The sequence below is a fragment of the Stenella coeruleoalba genome (genome assembly GCF_951394435.1).
Source record: "Stenella coeruleoalba genome assembly, chromosome: 1".
NCBI lineage: Eukaryota > Metazoa > Chordata > Mammalia > Artiodactyla > Delphinidae > Stenella > Stenella coeruleoalba.
The window spans coordinates 516,769-531,526 of NC_137169.1; the positions used below are offsets into that span (position 1 = coordinate 516,769).

General features: G+C 54.1%; 2 protein-coding genes across 4 annotated transcripts; both read right to left on the minus strand.

The window, feature by feature from the left end:
- Positions 1 to 960: 960 nt before the first annotated feature.
- Positions 961 to 9,388, minus strand: CCNL2 (cyclin L2). 3 transcript variants are annotated; one of them, XM_079914615.1, is made up of 11 exons: positions 8,824 to 9,388; positions 8,354 to 8,428; positions 7,976 to 8,085; positions 7,073 to 7,193; positions 6,073 to 6,137; positions 3,495 to 3,594; positions 3,201 to 3,305; positions 2,977 to 3,118; positions 2,422 to 2,533; positions 2,244 to 2,336; positions 961 to 2,097 (listed from the first exon to the last, which is right to left on the minus strand). In XM_079914615.1, the coding sequence occupies exons 1-11, from the start codon at positions 9,214 to 9,216 to the stop codon at positions 1,743 to 1,745; spliced, it is 1,671 nt and encodes a 556-aa protein (XP_079770741.1). In that variant the 5' UTR covers positions 9,217 to 9,388; the 3' UTR covers positions 961 to 1,742. The 3 variants fall into 3 exon arrangements, with proteins under 3 accessions (XP_079770741.1, XP_079770743.1, XP_079770742.1); XM_079914617.1 differs by lacking the exons at positions 7,073 to 7,193; positions 7,976 to 8,085; positions 8,354 to 8,428; positions 8,824 to 9,388 and adding an exon at positions 5,264 to 5,473 and having other exon boundaries at positions 6,073 to 7,066; XM_079914616.1 differs by lacking the exons at positions 7,073 to 7,193; positions 7,976 to 8,085; positions 8,354 to 8,428; positions 8,824 to 9,388 and having other exon boundaries at positions 3,495 to 5,473; positions 6,073 to 7,066.
- Positions 9,389 to 12,095: 2,707 nt separating this feature from the next.
- On the minus strand, positions 12,096 to 14,758 carry MRPL20 (mitochondrial ribosomal protein L20). The gene is made up of 4 exons (XM_079930230.1): positions 14,571 to 14,758; positions 14,375 to 14,485; positions 13,639 to 13,716; positions 12,096 to 12,524 (listed from the first exon to the last, which is right to left on the minus strand). The coding sequence occupies exons 1-4, from the start codon at positions 14,655 to 14,657 to the stop codon at positions 12,351 to 12,353; spliced, it is 450 nt and encodes a 149-aa protein (XP_079786356.1). The 5' UTR covers positions 14,658 to 14,758; the 3' UTR covers positions 12,096 to 12,350.

Consider the following 14,758-nt stretch of genomic DNA (forward strand, 5'->3'; position numbering starts at 1 on the left):
TGGAGCATGGTGTTTGGCTAAGACCCAGCGTTGCTCCTCAGGGTAGGGGGCTCCGAGGGCACCACTTCACCCATCTAGGCCAGAAAGGCTCCGTTGTCCTCGCTGAGGTTGGCTAGGATGGCAGGATCTCAAGAATGGACGTGCGGGGGCTCCTGCTGGCACTGGGATGTGGGGAGTCTCATTGGCTCTACTGGGAGGCTTGCTTGCTTCCAGTGAGTCTTAGGCAGGAAATGGCCAGGCCTGGACACCCCCAGGCCCCAACCTGGCTAAGCGGGGAGTGGACGATAGGCCAGTAGGAAGGCAGAAACCGTAGGCTCCCGGCCCAGCTCTGTAACTGAGTCACCAGAGGACACCCTTCTGCCCAAGGGACTGCTTCCGGTTCCCAGGTCGGAAGGTCTCTGAACACGTCCTGGAGCCCACCCCTCCCTCCAGCTGCACGGCCTCCCCAGGCTTTTGTGGTTTGATCATAAGAGTGAGCCACCTGCACCCTGGGCACTGACCCTGCCGCTTTCACACCTTGGCTGTACTGACTTCAAGCACCTTTCTCCAGGCCCACTGGCTCCAGGAAGGCCACGCCTCCCACCCACACAGCAGTGCTGGTCTGGGGAGAGCCAACACGGGGCACAGGACAGGCCCAACAGCCCTCGATCTGCACAGAGCACACGCAGCACCCAGAGACAGGCCCCACACCCATCCTGCTCACCTTCACCACCAACCTGTCTACTCGCCCGCCACCCATTCTGACGGAGGACCCCACCGGGGTGATGCTCCTCTGGGGTCCTTGTTCCTGGCTGCTGCCAGCCTGACAAAACCTGACGAAAGCGCATTACAAACCAATGTCCCTCAGGCACTAGGGAACTCCAGACCATTATGTTCTTTTCAAACCCTCCCTCTACCCCACCAGCAGCAGACAGCTCAGACTCCTCACAAACCCTCACAGAAGAGCAGGTGCACAAAAACTCAATACAAAACCCAACGCTTTAATGAGATGAGAGACGGCAGCACAGACGTACCAGTAGAACAGGTACTGCCAGCTGTGCACGGGAGCAAGCAAGCACGTTGACAAACCACAAACCCTTTAACGTTCCAAATATCCTGAGTAGAGAGAATTGTGTTTATTTAACCACATAAAATGCATATATAGGAAACTTCTCTATTTAGGAGCTGGTGGCCTGCACTCAGCATTGCACAGATAAAAATATACGACTTTCAACACAGATCTAAATACCTTCACATTTTAAAAATCAGAATTCTCTACACAAGTTTTAAGCTGACAGAATTCAAGTTCTGAGTTTTCGTATAGCTTTAACTTGTATTAAACATGTTTATTTACAACGTGGACAGAGTGAGGGGCTGTTAAGGCCATTTTCTCATAGTGAAACATTGCAAAATACGTACATAAGTACAACCTAATATAGGCAAAGGTTCGAAAAGTCATTTTCTTGGTTTAACGTAATTGAGTATCGGTATGGAAGTGAAGAGACAGCCTGTCGTAGCACCAAGCCACGCCACTGGGACGTGCGCACCCCGCCTTTGCAACCAGCAGGGCTGCTGCTGAGGCGGGCGGGGTGAGCTGGGCCCGGGCCACACTAAAGGGCGGCTTGCTGGCCTCTCCATTCCATCTCCAAATTCATCACACAGTCCCGAGTCAACAACCATTTCCAGAAAGAGTCACGCCCCAGGGCCAGTGGCCGAGGTGGGCATGCCGAGGGCCGAAGGGCAGACCTTCAGGGAGCCTGCCCTCACCTCCGGTGCCTGCTGTGCCCGGGGTGGTCCCGCTCATAGCGATGGCCCGCTCGCTCGTAAGAGCGAGAACGCTCCCGTCGCTGGTCTCTACAGTAATGACTTTTCTTCTTGTATTTTCCAGAATTATCCGCCCGTTCCCGTGAGCGGCTCCGAGAGCGGGAGGAGCTCCGGCTCTGAGACTTGTGTGGCTTCTGGGCAGAGTACTTGCAGTCCTTGGACCTCCGGTAGCTCCTTACTTTGGAGCCTTTGTAGGGAGCGCCCCGATGGGCCTGTCTGGGTGGGGAGTCACTCCGGCTCCGTGAGCGGCTCTGTGACTTGGACCCGCCAGATGTAGAGCCGCTGTCGCTTTTCCTGTGAAGGAGACCACTGGGTGGATGACCGCCCACCCCGCCCACCTCTGGGTCAGGAGCAACTGTCCTGAGGAGAGGCCACACCACCTCCCAGGGAAGACACCCACCCTGCCAGGTGCAGCCCCAAGCGCCCCGAGCGGCACACACCTTCTCTTAGGAGAAGCGGATGGCGACGGGGACCTGGAATAACTCTGCTCGTGACTCCCACTCCGACTTCGAGCCCCTCGCCCCCTCGGCAAGCTGAGAACAGGGCGGAGAGCAGAGTTTCAGACCCCACGTCTTTGCAGCCAACCCCAGCGGCCCGTTGGGGCACGCGGACACTCACCCGTTCACCGGGCTGTCGGCCTTGGCTCTCTTCACACCCTCCACTTTCCTCCGGGCATTCTTCACAGAGAGTGGGGAAGGTTTGTCTCCTTGGCCTTCCTTGGGGGATTCCGCTAGAATCAAGTATGAGAAGTTACAACCCGACAGCTGTTCTGCTGAGAAACGGGTCAGCCAAGCAAGGTGGGGCCTCTCCCGCAGGACTGCCGCTGCTGACCGTGACTCCCTGCTCCCCGCCGGGCTTGGAACCACCAGACGCAGGAAGGTCACCCGTCCCGCTCCTCCAGGACCGGGGAAAGGCGTCACACCTAACTCTAGAATATGACAACATGATCTACTGCTCCAGATTTATGAGATTTTCATTAAAGACAAACTATTTGGCTAGACTGGGTGAACAGCCATTTCAGGAGCCTGTCCATACCCCTTCCTACTGAAAACAGAAACACAGACGTCCTAGGAGCCCCCCAGAGTGCTCAGACTAGCCGTAGACGTGATTCTAAGAGAAATCGGGAGGGGAGGGCCACCCCTGAGAGGAGCACACGTGTGCCCTGACGCTCACCCGGCTTGGGGGCAGGTGAGAACCGCGACGTGCTGTCCAGCACCTGGGTGCCGCCAGGCAACAGGCCCTTGGCTTGTGCCTTTGCCTCGTCAAGGGCGTACCTGCGCTTCTCCACTTCACCTTCCAGGTGGGTCAGGTCAACCTAGAAAAGCCAGAGTGCAGGATTCAGACCAGATGCTTCCAGTCAAACACAGAGGAACACGTGACGTGAAAAGACACAAAACCTTTTTCCGAGTATATAGCTGCAGAATTTTTAAGCAGATTTCTTGAATTTCTTCTTCAGTTGCTCCAAACAAAAGAAACCAATGGGGACGATTGGGCAAAGGGATCTGTAAACACAAAAAAGTAATCACCGTTATACTTTTTTTTCATTGCCGCCAAGATTCTCCGGCAATAAAAACAAGCCTGCCGGTCACCAGCAAGTAGGCTTTTTACTGGCTCCAATGAGCATAATTTGAAGCACAGTATGTAGAAGTTCACTGGGGTCGGTGAATCCCCCGGGGTGGCCCAGCACTGACCTCCAGTGTCCGGGCAGCAAGATAGATGCAGGCACAGGCGATGCTCTCAGGCTGGAACCTCACAAAAACGTCTGTGCGAAGGCTGTCATTCATGTAGTTCCTGAAAAGCAGATGCAGGAAGAATTGCAACGCCCGTGGCAATGCCCACACCACCTGTCTGCACTGTCTAAGTCAAGTCACTGCTCCACTAAGTAAGTCTACTGCCAGGACTTAGAGCTAGACAGTCCTGTGAATCTCACAAGTTCATGGAGAAACGTTCTAGCTGCTTCTTCTGAATACACGACAGGAAGACAGGGAAATAACTGAAAAAATTTTTTAAAGCTGGCTGAATGTCAGACAATATGTGTTGCTATGAAAGAGAACCGACTTTAACTTTACTTTTCCCTCTCAACCTTTGGCCTGCTCTCATGCAAAACACAGTGCCTCAGAAAGATGTCTACTGTGGCAGTTCAACGTATCTGATTAAGGAAACCTAAATGCTCAAAATCCATGGTGCAGAGAAACATGCAAACTCAAATGAACGGGCTCAGCACAAAGCCTGCGAGGGCCTTTCTGAGACAAGTCGTCCTCTTGCACTCCTTCTCCGGGGAGAGGTGCTCACGGCGTGGCTTCTTCCACACGGGGAGTCCACTTGAAAAGGGGGGAAAACGCGCTTGGGTGTATGGGAACATCATGCAGAGGGCTCAGTGCCCCAAGGGAAATCCTCTTCTCAGGCTTATCAAAGAACCGTTTCCAAACTGTCCCATTTCAACAAGGAGTCTTAAAATGAACATTCATAAAATCACATAAAAGCATCACAATACTACAAGTTTCATCACAATCAGGACATTTAAAAAACTTTATCACATTTTAGAAGATATAAAAATACAAAACATTTGCATTTTTAAAAAAATTAAAGAGTTTTGACATTGGCTACATTTTCAACATTTTCATTTAGATATATTTCTCTAAGATTTAATAGACCAAAAATCAGATCTCACCTTAACTTTATCAACATTGCAAAAACAAAAGACTAATTTCACAAGAAAACAGTTGCACAGGTCACGTATTTAGTGCTCGTAACATCCCCCCATGGTACCAGGCTCCATCCAGAGGGGAGCCAAGTCGTGCTGGGGTCTGACTGATGCACCCCCCACCCTGGTTATCTCTGCCCAAAATCCTGGAGAAGGTGACCTACAAACTCACGGAGAAATTCCTCAGTGATAAATTCTCCGTCTGCCCACTAGCAGCACCTGGCTCTGAAGCTCTTGCTCCAGGCACCCAGAGGGGACCAAGGAAAAGCCTGTGTGATGGAGCCAAGGCCACATGTCCCGAGAGTTGCAAGTAAACGGTTCAAACATTTGATGAACATAACCGTCAGTAACTTTTTTGGTTCTAATAAGAAAAACTTTAGCATTCAGATAGTGATAATATTATTAAACCGTTTACTCTTAGGTCCTAAAAAAATACAAATGAAGTCCTCAAAACATATACTTAAACTTAAGTGCTATTTTTGAAATAAGTCACAATATAAAAAGTGTCCATGGAATGATTTAAAGATGCACACCTTTTACTAGACTGTGTCAACACTTAGTGCTGAAAGAGCAACTCTAGGACTTTCAGAAATAAAAACACCATCCCACACTTGTCTGAACTCCCACCAGCCAGTTTTCACAGCTTCCCATTTTTTTTAAAGAGAAAGGTACTGCATCTTTATTGCACAGGTAGAGCAGTTTCAAATGGACAAAATTCATGTCAAGACAGTTATCAACTCTAATCAATACAATTACCAAGCACGACAGAGGATTAACAAGAAGCACAATCGTCAGAGAACCACAGCAGCAGTGGGCCAGCACTAGACTATCGTGCGCATACCACCATCTAGAGCCAGCCTTCGGCGGAGAGCCTGCACTGGATTGGCTGAGGACGGCCGCTGTCCCTGCACCGAAGCGCTTGGACAGGAGAGGAGAAGTCTTAGTCACTTACCCTCAGAGGCTACCCTTTGATTGAAAGAGTACAGAAAAGAAAAGTCAAAATAGGTTCTCCATTAGACACAGCACAGCACCAGACAATTCAGGCAGCAAAAATATGACCCTTACACACTTCACTCTGTGGGAAAGCACCCAGCTCTGAACTGTTACTTCAGGCTTCACTTCTAGCAAATGCATTGTTAAAATCAGTCCCCAGATTGTAGGAAGGCTTTACACCCCCTCTTCCTCCCATAGGATTCCCTTGACCGAGGCAGTCAGAAGCAAGTTCACGGTACCGTGAACCTCTAAGTCCACATTACCGTGAACCTCTAAGTCCACACTGGCAGCTGAGGGAAAGACCCCTACGTGCCAAGTCCATAGCCCCCAAAGGGCAGCCCAGTGACTGCTCTCCTCCAGGGGCAGGGCGGGTATGGGCCACCTTACCGTTCCACCAGTGCCTGATATCTGGGGAGTCTGGCTGGAATTTACATGGCAGGAACCCTGGGCACTCAGACAACTCCAGCCCACAACCAAGTCATGGGACCGACTACCCACTGCCCAAGTGCCTCAAATCAACAAACTCCTGCACTGCCCTGGCTGGTCTCATAAAACAAGGAAGGCCAACTCACCATGAGGTCTGGACCAGGTGTCGGTTACGCTCACACTCTAACACCTGAAGGTACATAACGATTATCTGGAAGATATGGGTCAGGCAATTATTATCAAGCACCTTGAGAACCCAGAATTCAGATCTTGAGGGCATCCATGCAGCAAATAAGGGCCTCGTCCTAGATCCCAGGGGTGGCTCCCGGTCGCACGCCCCGTGCACAGCTCAGCTGGAGGGGAGCTCTTGCCGACGCGCCCGCTCCCTGCTTCTGCAGCCAGGTGCCACGAACGCGCGTGAGAACCTAGCTGCACTCAAGTCTGTCTCGGCCGGAACAGGGCTGATGCTCATTCTCGTCTTCGACACACTTTCCACCAGTGAGATTAGCCTGCCCTGAACATTGCTGTACCCCAGTCACCAACGTATACAAAACGTGGTGTGAAAATACTTTCAGCAAATGAAGAAAAAGCTCTTAAACGTGTGGTGAGTAATCTACCGAGATTCTGAACTAATACCAAGAGAAGATATGAGGAAACCCCGAGTAAAAAAAAGGTGGAAACAGAGATGAAAATAGCACTCTTCACGTTTGAGTGTAACATAGAAGATATACATGGTATCGTATGCTCAACTGATACACAGTGCAAAATAGCTTTCGTTCATCTCCAAATAAAGGGTTCAGAATTCTTCCAATTCCCCAATATAAGAAAATAAAGTTATTACTATAGCAGCTTTAGAAAAACAGCTGTTGAGAAAGAAAAAGTAAACTGACAGATTTCATTTTTACAAGTTCATCACCATTTTTGAAAGCTCAAACTTAAAAGATGCAATTTCCAAAACTTTTAGAAACATACTATTAAGATAAACATGATACAAGAAGACTAATAAGAAAACAGTTATTTTCCAATTATAGATAAAAACTGGAAAACCAAATGAGGAACACATTTAATCCTTTTCAGTTTCCAATCTAGGTGAGAATGAAGCAATGACTCTGGTGGACTCATGTGGCAGCTGGGCCTCATACCCACCTTGTGAGGGTGCTTCACATGGACGCAGAAACCCAACTCTTTGAGAACTCGCCTTTCTGCCTTGATAATTTGATTCTTTAAGTTAACATAATCTTGATCCAACAGTAGAGGCACAGGTTTTCTACAAATACAAAGCACACGATCTGCATAAGGCTCAAATAAAACAAAGCCTATCAAATCCCACGGGTTACCCCCAAACAGTGACAATCTAAACACGATACAGAGTCAGGAAGTTTGCTTCCTGTAACTAACAAAACCACAGTTTTCCTCAAACCCCAGCGCTGACCTACTCACCCCGCCTCAATGACCCTCTCCCTGTTTTCTTTACGGATGATAAACGCCGCCTGAACAGAGTGGAGGGTCTCACGATCTCATGGCCCAAGGACTACATGCCGTCCATCCGCCTCAAGATACAAGCAGGTGTATTGAGGATGAAGGGGAAACCAAAACACCAACAGAAGCATGGCATTTAAACAGCCAAGGCTGCATTTTAAAAAGGCCCTCCATTAGCTGGAGCGTTGGAAAGCCTGGGCCAAGGATGCTTCTAAATATCCTGCGACGCACAGGACGGTCCCCACAGCAAAGAATCATCCAGCCCAAAACGCAAACAGTGCTGAGGTTGAGAACCCAGTTCTAGAGCATTCAGGCTGACGTGGGCAAACCACGAAACGAAGGCCACAGCCAAACTACAGCCACAGCGCCCTGTCCTCCTGACTGCGGTTCCTTCACTGATTAAACAGCATCTGTTGGGTACACCCCCCCACCCCCGCCACAGGCGCCACGCCTCCTCCTGGGCACAGGTTTAAAACCTCACCCCCTAAACCTTGTTTCAGAAACGTTAATGTAACGGAATAACCGTGAAAACAGAGACGGATACGTACGACAGGTCTGATAAAAACTCACTTTTTCTCTCTCAGGTGTCGAAGGCGATGAAACACGTTGATGACGTCCCGTATCCGTCTTGGAGCCTCTTCTATCTTGGAGGCCAAGTGAACACAGGCCATTGACACGTGCTGAAACGTAAGCGATGCAACACAGAGATGTTTGTTCCAAGGACGACAGTCTCCAACAGCTGAAGAACGGCGGTTAAGAGCCGTGCACCCTGAGAAAAAGGCCACTTGGAAAAAAACCCTCTGCAGTACAGGGGGCTTCCCAACCCCCCAAGTACAGCGCTGCAATTGGGAGACAAGTACTCGTTCCTCTGAGCAACGGGCAACGCAACAAACCCAGGTTTCCTGTCAACACGTTTCTGAGGGAAAGAAAGACGGGAGGAAGCCTCACCTCCATGGAATGCTTCACAAAGGACTTGGTGTAGAAGAACCGCTGGAACAACACCTGCCCGGTAGCCATGGCAACCTGCACAAGAGAAAGGTTCCATCCTTTTCAAAACCCAATTCAAAGCTCTCAAAGTTAAATTGTTAGGTTTCACGAGACTCCTAACAAAAAGTCAAAAACTAAAATGCTTCCGCGTCCACAAAGGTTCTTCGCGTCCTGCTGCCTCGCCTCCCTCATCACCTCCGGTGGGCGGCAGCGGGGACTCCCTGGGCCTGGGTCGGCCGGTGGGCCCGGGGCCAGGTGAGAATAAGGAGCGGGGTCGGGGTCCGAAGAGGGGATCGGCGCTGCGCCCGGGTGCCGGGCGGGGACACGGAGTGGGCTCCGGATAAGGCCCCCCCGCCAACAAAGGGGCCGGCAGCCTTCCCGGCGCCAGCGCGGCGGTTACCTCGGCCCGAGGCTCGCGGCCGCTCCCTCACCTGCGGCAGGCGGAGCAGGATGCCGGCCGCCTGGATGAGCTCGCAGCCCACCACGCGGAGGTCGGTCTCCGTGTCAGTGTCGAGGCCACTCGACATGGACGGCGTGAAGCGGAGCTTGTCGTCCGGCAGGAGACAGTTCTCCAGAGTGATGAGCACCCCGGAGTACAGCCGGTCCCCAATTAGCACCCCCTGCGACCCCGGAGCTGCGCCCCCGGAGGCCGGCGTGCCGGCCGCTGCCGCGGGGGCCGCCGGTCCCGGAGCCCCGGCCCCGGCCGTCGCAGTCGCCGTCGCCATTTTGCGCCGCCGACTCCCTCTTGGGCTCTTTCCCGACAGGGCGGCTCCCCGAGACGCACTACGGCCGCGACCGCCCCGCCCCGCCCTGCCGCGTGCCATTGGTTCGACCGGCAGGCCACCCGGCGCTCCCTTGCTGCGATTGGCTTAGCCGCCTGTCCGTCAGCGGCGCGGCGGACGCCGGAACCCGGCGCGGGCGGGAGCGGGCTTGTTACCCAGGAGGCCCTGCGGCGCCGGGCTAGACCGCGGTCTCGGCCACGACCCGGAAGCACTAGTCGGAGGTGCCAGCCCCGGGCGTGTATTTATGGGCTAACCGCCCCGGTCCGGCCGTGCAGTCCGTGCAAAGACCCGGGAGCTCTCTAGGTTCCCACCGCAGCCCCAGGCTCCTTAGGGGTCCGGCGGGTGCTGAGGGGGGCTTGGGGGCCCCGGGGGCGACCCCGCGTGGGCAGGGCCAGGCGGGACGTCCCCTGCCCCCAGGACCCGCGCGGCGGGGCCGGGGGGCGGCTCTCCTTCGGCCTGGATTGCGTCCTTCGGGCATGTGGTCCAGGGCTTGAATGGAGCTGTCGGAGTTTTCCGAGGCCCCCGACCTGAAAGGATGGGCGCACGCGCTAGTAAGTTGTCCCCTAGCCCACACACAGCAGCAACGAGATGCTGTTTCCCTGAGTTAATTTGTGGCCGCCGGCGCGGTCAATTACTCTCTAGCCTTTACTGAGTCCAGGTCTTGGGGTACAGGTATTAACGCCAGATTCCCAAAGTTCTCGCCTTCAGAGCTGAGTCCAGAAAGGAGAGAGAAGGTAGCTGTAAACGTTTAATTCGATGTTTCTACAAAGCCACAGCAGCTACAAAGTTGCAAGAGGCATGAGTTCCCCCAGGTTTGGGAGGAAAGGAGCCAGGTTGGGATGCCCCGGGGTCCATGGGAAGGGGCTTGGACTTTATCCTGCCAACAGCGGGGAGCCATCCAGGGGTTTGACCCTCCGTTTCCTCATCTGTTGTATCAGGCGCTCTCGGGATTAGTGACCGCCAGCTTCTGGTGGTTTTTACGTCAGCTGACAGCAGTGTTGCTCTCGCCTCAGCTGCGACAGCATCTGAGTTATCTAGTTATCCGTTGCTGAACAGTTATCCGAAACTTTCACCAGGACCAGTGAAAGAACCTGTGTGAGGATGATGGGAAAGCAAGACTGGGTGAGGGGGAGCTTGGGGTGGGGGGCAGGTTGGAGAGGAGATTGCAGGGTAGGAGCCTCGGTGGGGGCAGGTTCAAACACTTGGGAACTGCCAGTGATTGCACCCAACTCAAACCTGCCCAAACCCAGTGGTGCCATTGACTTCACTCCTGCTGAGACTCGATCCTGCAGCTCAGACCTGTGCGAACTAAGCGCCAGTGTCCTGTCTTCACCTCTGTGGGCAACGTGGCTACAGTGCCCCACCTCCCCTACCCCAGCCGGCAGCTCAGGGAGCTTTCCTCTCTGCGGGCCACAGCAGCACACTCCAGGAAACAACTTGTTTCTTGTGGGCCCTGTCTGGGCTGCCTGTCCATCCCCTAACAGTGACTGGCCAGAGGAAAGGGAAAAACTGATGGCTCTAGACAGTCAGGGCCAGACTCTGGAGCTGGGGACACGGCCACAGCACAAAGGGAAACCTGGTTCTGTGGCCAGGGCAGGGGTGCCAGGAACAGCCCACAGTTGTCTGCCACGTTCCCACCTGCCTTTATCAAGATGGACGAAGAGAAGGCAGCTCCTTCCCAGCAGTGCATCTTGCACAGAACTTGGTCCGCCACACCAGAGAGCTCTTTGTATCCTCCACCCTGTTGTTTTCAATATGAACCATTTTCTGCCAAGGTGCGTAGTCAGGCGCTGCACTCAGCATGGCAGAACAGGACTCAGGCACCTGCCCCCGAGTGCTTGGTCCAGTGGCCGTGTTTGGACACAGCGACAAGGGCCAGGAGGAGGGGCCTCTTAAGAAGCCAGAGCAGTAATTGCAGCTGGAAGAGATGTTCACCCGCGTGAGGATGGAGGAAAGTGGGCAGAGTGAAAAGATTTGACCGGCTCTGTACTGAGCTGGAGATGGGTGTTGTCTGAGGGGGGTGACTTCCAGGGCAGGGCTGGCAAAGGGTGGGGGACGGCATCGCCACAGGGCCCAGCATGGGGGTTCGGAGTGCGGTCAGGCGGGCATTGCCAGGTAAACGCAGGGGTCATCAGCAAGCAGACAGCGACTGCTCTGGTGGGCCTGAAGAGCTCTCCTAGAGCAGAGCGTGTGTGTGCGGGAGGGGAAGGAGGGCAGTCCTGGAGGGAAGGGAGCGCATGGTCCTCCGGGGCAAGGGCTGTGTCCCTTGGACTTGGGGACCAGGAGACGGCTTTGGTGAGAGCTATCAGGGCGTGGCAGAGCTGCTCACAGACCCAGTGACAGGAGGCCAGAGCTGGAAGGGGCTCAGAATGCAGACGAGGCTCCTGGAGAAGGCCAAGGGAAGGCCCTGTTCCTGAGCAGGAGGGGCACACAAGTTCCATTCCAGCCCAAGAGGAGGGTGGACACCTCTGCGTGGGAGCGGTCAGAGGGGGAGGACAGGGCTGTAAGGGAAGTAGGGCTGGTAGACCTGTTGTGAGGCGGCCCCTGTCAGAGATTTCTGGGCTTGACTCCGGAACTAATGAAGTCAGCTATTTGGGGGAGGGGCCGAGACCCTTACATTAAGGCTCCCCAGGTGATTTGATGGTCACCCTGCCTGCGGGGGCTAAGGCGAGCCCAGGACCCGGACAGCCACCCTGCCTGCTGGTCTGGGGAGTGAGGGAAACCAGCTAGTGCTCAGTGGCTGAAGAGCTGCGCCAAGGAGTCCCTGCTGGAAACCCAAGGAGGGGAAGGGGGAGGTCAAGCAACAGCAGGGCCTGCTGCCACCCCCCAGCCTGCAGGAGGATCTAGGGTTCCTAGGGGAAGCCTTGCCCTAATTACCACCCAGCACACGGGCACTCAGGCAGGGCCGACCCAAGGTGTTTGTGCCAAAGAACACAAATATTTTATTTACACAATCCATGTGAGATTTCTGAACCTGTGCCAAAAGAGGCAGATAGGGCCTTTTCTCTCAGGCCTGTTACTGAAATGTAAATTAACACAAATGCAAGTCAAACTTACTCATTGTTGACAAATAACTCTTAGTCCCTATTTTAGTATAATCATCACATGGGGGAAGAAAAAAACTTTTCCTAAGATGCTCAGCCTCAAAGGGCAGTCAGTGGGTGTCAGCATCCCCCTCAGAGGTGCTGTGCCACCCTGGAAAAAATGCCTTCGGGCTCCTTCCCATCCCCCAAGGCAGCAGCAAATCCTTCCTGTCGCCTCCTTTTGGCCAAAGCAGCCAAAGATTTAAAAGTCTTTGGTTCGTAGATGGCTAGATCTGCAAGTACTTTCCTGTTGAGCTCCACCTGGCACTGGGAAGAAAATTAGAGCCTGTATCAGCATCAGAAATGCATTTCAGTGAAACACAGGAAGACTTGGAACACGGCTAAGCACCCTGTGATTTGAATCACCTTAGCACACACCACTTGAGCCCCAGTGGGGGAGAGGGAGTGGTGAGTCCTGTTCAAGCAGGACGCGGGAGGAGAAGGGGGGTGGGGGGCAGGGGGGGAAACCAAGGGCTGTCAGCCAGACTTCTGGCCTGGGGTACCCTTTAAGGCAGATGGGAAGAGGAAACCACAATTTCCATTTCACAAACGATGAAAAATAAGACACAGAAAAGGTGTGTGAGGCACAAGCAGAGGAATTAAGATCAAAACCGGGCGCTCATTACATGAGAGAGCCAAAGTCCTCTATCGAGTGAAGCAACAGAAAATGGATGGACAGTGCCAGTGAGTCTGGGGTGCAGAAAGAAGAGGGGATGGTCTCCTGACATTAAAGGCAGCTGTGCAGGAGAAGTCAGTCCTGTTCTACCACCTGGGACCCCTGTGCTGTGGGCAGAGTCCCTCTCCTTTTGAGCCTAGTTCCCCATCAGTAAAACAGAGGTGTCGCACCTACACTTACCCTGAGGATCTTTGTAAAGTGCCAGACACAGGGCCTGGCACAAGGACCCATTCCCCCTAGCTTTTCAAGTAAAAACGTAAATGCACACAAAAGCAGAGGGAATACCATACTCACCAGAGGCAAGTGACCAAGATTCGGTGGCACATGCTTGCTTTATTCCCTCCAAGATGTTTCCCTCCTTTTTGACTACGATTCAACTTGATCTGCTACCTCACCAGAATTCATTCAGTGTAAAAGCTTTGAAATTAAACTTTAAAGTTAAAGCCAAGTTTTTCTACCTTTTTCTCTTGACGGGGAAACACCAGGGCTTATGTCTTGGTGCCACATACCCTATTACCAATTCCGCTACCAGCGGGACAGCGGCAGAGCCAGTGTGGTGCGTCCCCGAACCCACCAGAACACCACTCCAAGAACAAAAGCAATGTTGGGCTGCTAACATTCCACTGCCCACGCTGCTGGACCACGGCAACTGGACGGGTTATGAAGACGTTTAACGTCTCGGCAGGACCACATCCTCGACCATACCTTAATCAAGTTGAGGATGAATGCTGGGTACTTCAGGCCGTGTTCCTGGGAAGCAGCTGTAACTCGACTGATCCAGAGCTGAAATGAGAAACACTGAGATGCTTAAGAACCAGCTGTATGTTACATCCACACCTCTCAACGAAGGTTGTCACTGGACTAAAAGGGTTTTTTTGTAAGAGCTAATACAAAAAGTCAGTGTCCTATTCAGGCTGAAGTATAAAGAACAGTGAGCAAAAGCTGGTGCTCTTTATCCAAATGCCCGCTGTAAAGCATTAACTCCACACACATCTTTAGGCGCCGAGGGAGGATACAAAGATGAGCAAGAGATTCTGGGGCAGACACAGCTCCGGGCGTAGCAAGGGTCCAGGTCGAAGCTTCAAGGAGGTGAAGGCCTGGAGGGGAGGAGGCAGGGGCCTCGAGAAGGGCCAGAATGGCGGGGCAGCGGCGTCCGCTCCAGGCGCAGCGAGAGATCTGAGCGCTGCAGGGAAGCCGGGCTGGGGAAGTTCTGCGTGCATCTGTCCAACAGGTTCCGTGTGAGGCTGCCACGCCGGACCCGCTGCCACCCTCGCGCCCCCGACACCCGCACACCGCATCGGGCCCAGCCGGTGCCAACGGGGCTGCGCGCGAACCGCGTGCACAGGAGCGGCTCGCCGGGCGCGGTGCACCTGCGGCCGCGAGGCCCCGCGGGTTCGGGAGGGCTGGGGCAGCGGGGCGAGGCCGAGCGGGCCGCGCTTACCGTCCGCAGGTTCCTCTTCTTCAGCCTGCGGGCTCGGGTGCACTGCACGAACGCTCGCGTCACAGCCCTGACGGCCAGCCGGTAGCACCGATTCTTCCTCCCCCGGAAGTGCTGGTCAAGAAACGGGAGAGGAGGCGGTCGGCGGGACCCGCGCGCGCCGGGCCAGGCGGGGGCGCGGGGCGCACGGCACACTCACCCGCGCGTGCTTCAGCACCTCCTGGACCCGCCAGTAGCGGTCAGTGATGCGATTCCGCAGCCAGAGCTGCGCCGTGAGGAAGACCATGGCGCCCGCAGCCCGCGCCTCTGCTCACCAAGGTGAGCGTCGCACCTCCGCCGCCACCCCTCCCCAGCGATTCCGGGTCAGCTCTTCCCTCACCCAGGGGA

What these genes read in the sequence shown, in the direction of transcription:
- CCNL2 (XM_079914615.1), bottom strand. Translation starts at nt 9,216, where the DNA reads ATGGCACGCGGCAGGGCGGGGCGGGGCGGTCGCGGCCGTAGTGCGTCT. An exon ending in CACCTGGTCCAGACCTCATG is followed by an intron (nt 3,595 to 6,072) that starts GTGAGTTGGCCT and finishes TCTGCTTTTCAG; the next exon opens with GAACTACATGAATGACAGCC. An exon ending in AGCTATATACTCGGAAAAAG is followed by an intron (nt 3,119 to 3,200) that starts GTTTTGTGTCTT and finishes TGGCTTTTCTAG; the next exon opens with GTTGACCTGACCCACCTGGA.
- MRPL20 (XM_079930230.1), bottom strand. Translation starts at nt 14,657, where the DNA reads ATGGTCTTCCTCACGGCGCAGCTCTGGCTGCGGAATCGCATCACTGAC. An exon ending in AGGTGCTGAAGCACGCGCGG is followed by an intron (nt 14,486 to 14,570) that starts GTGAGTGTGCCG and finishes TTTCTTGACCAG; the next exon opens with CACTTCCGGGGGAGGAAGAA. An exon ending in AGAAGAGGAACCTGCGGACG is followed by an intron (nt 13,717 to 14,374) that starts GTAAGCGCGGCC and finishes TTCTCATTTCAG; the next exon opens with CTCTGGATCAGTCGAGTTAC.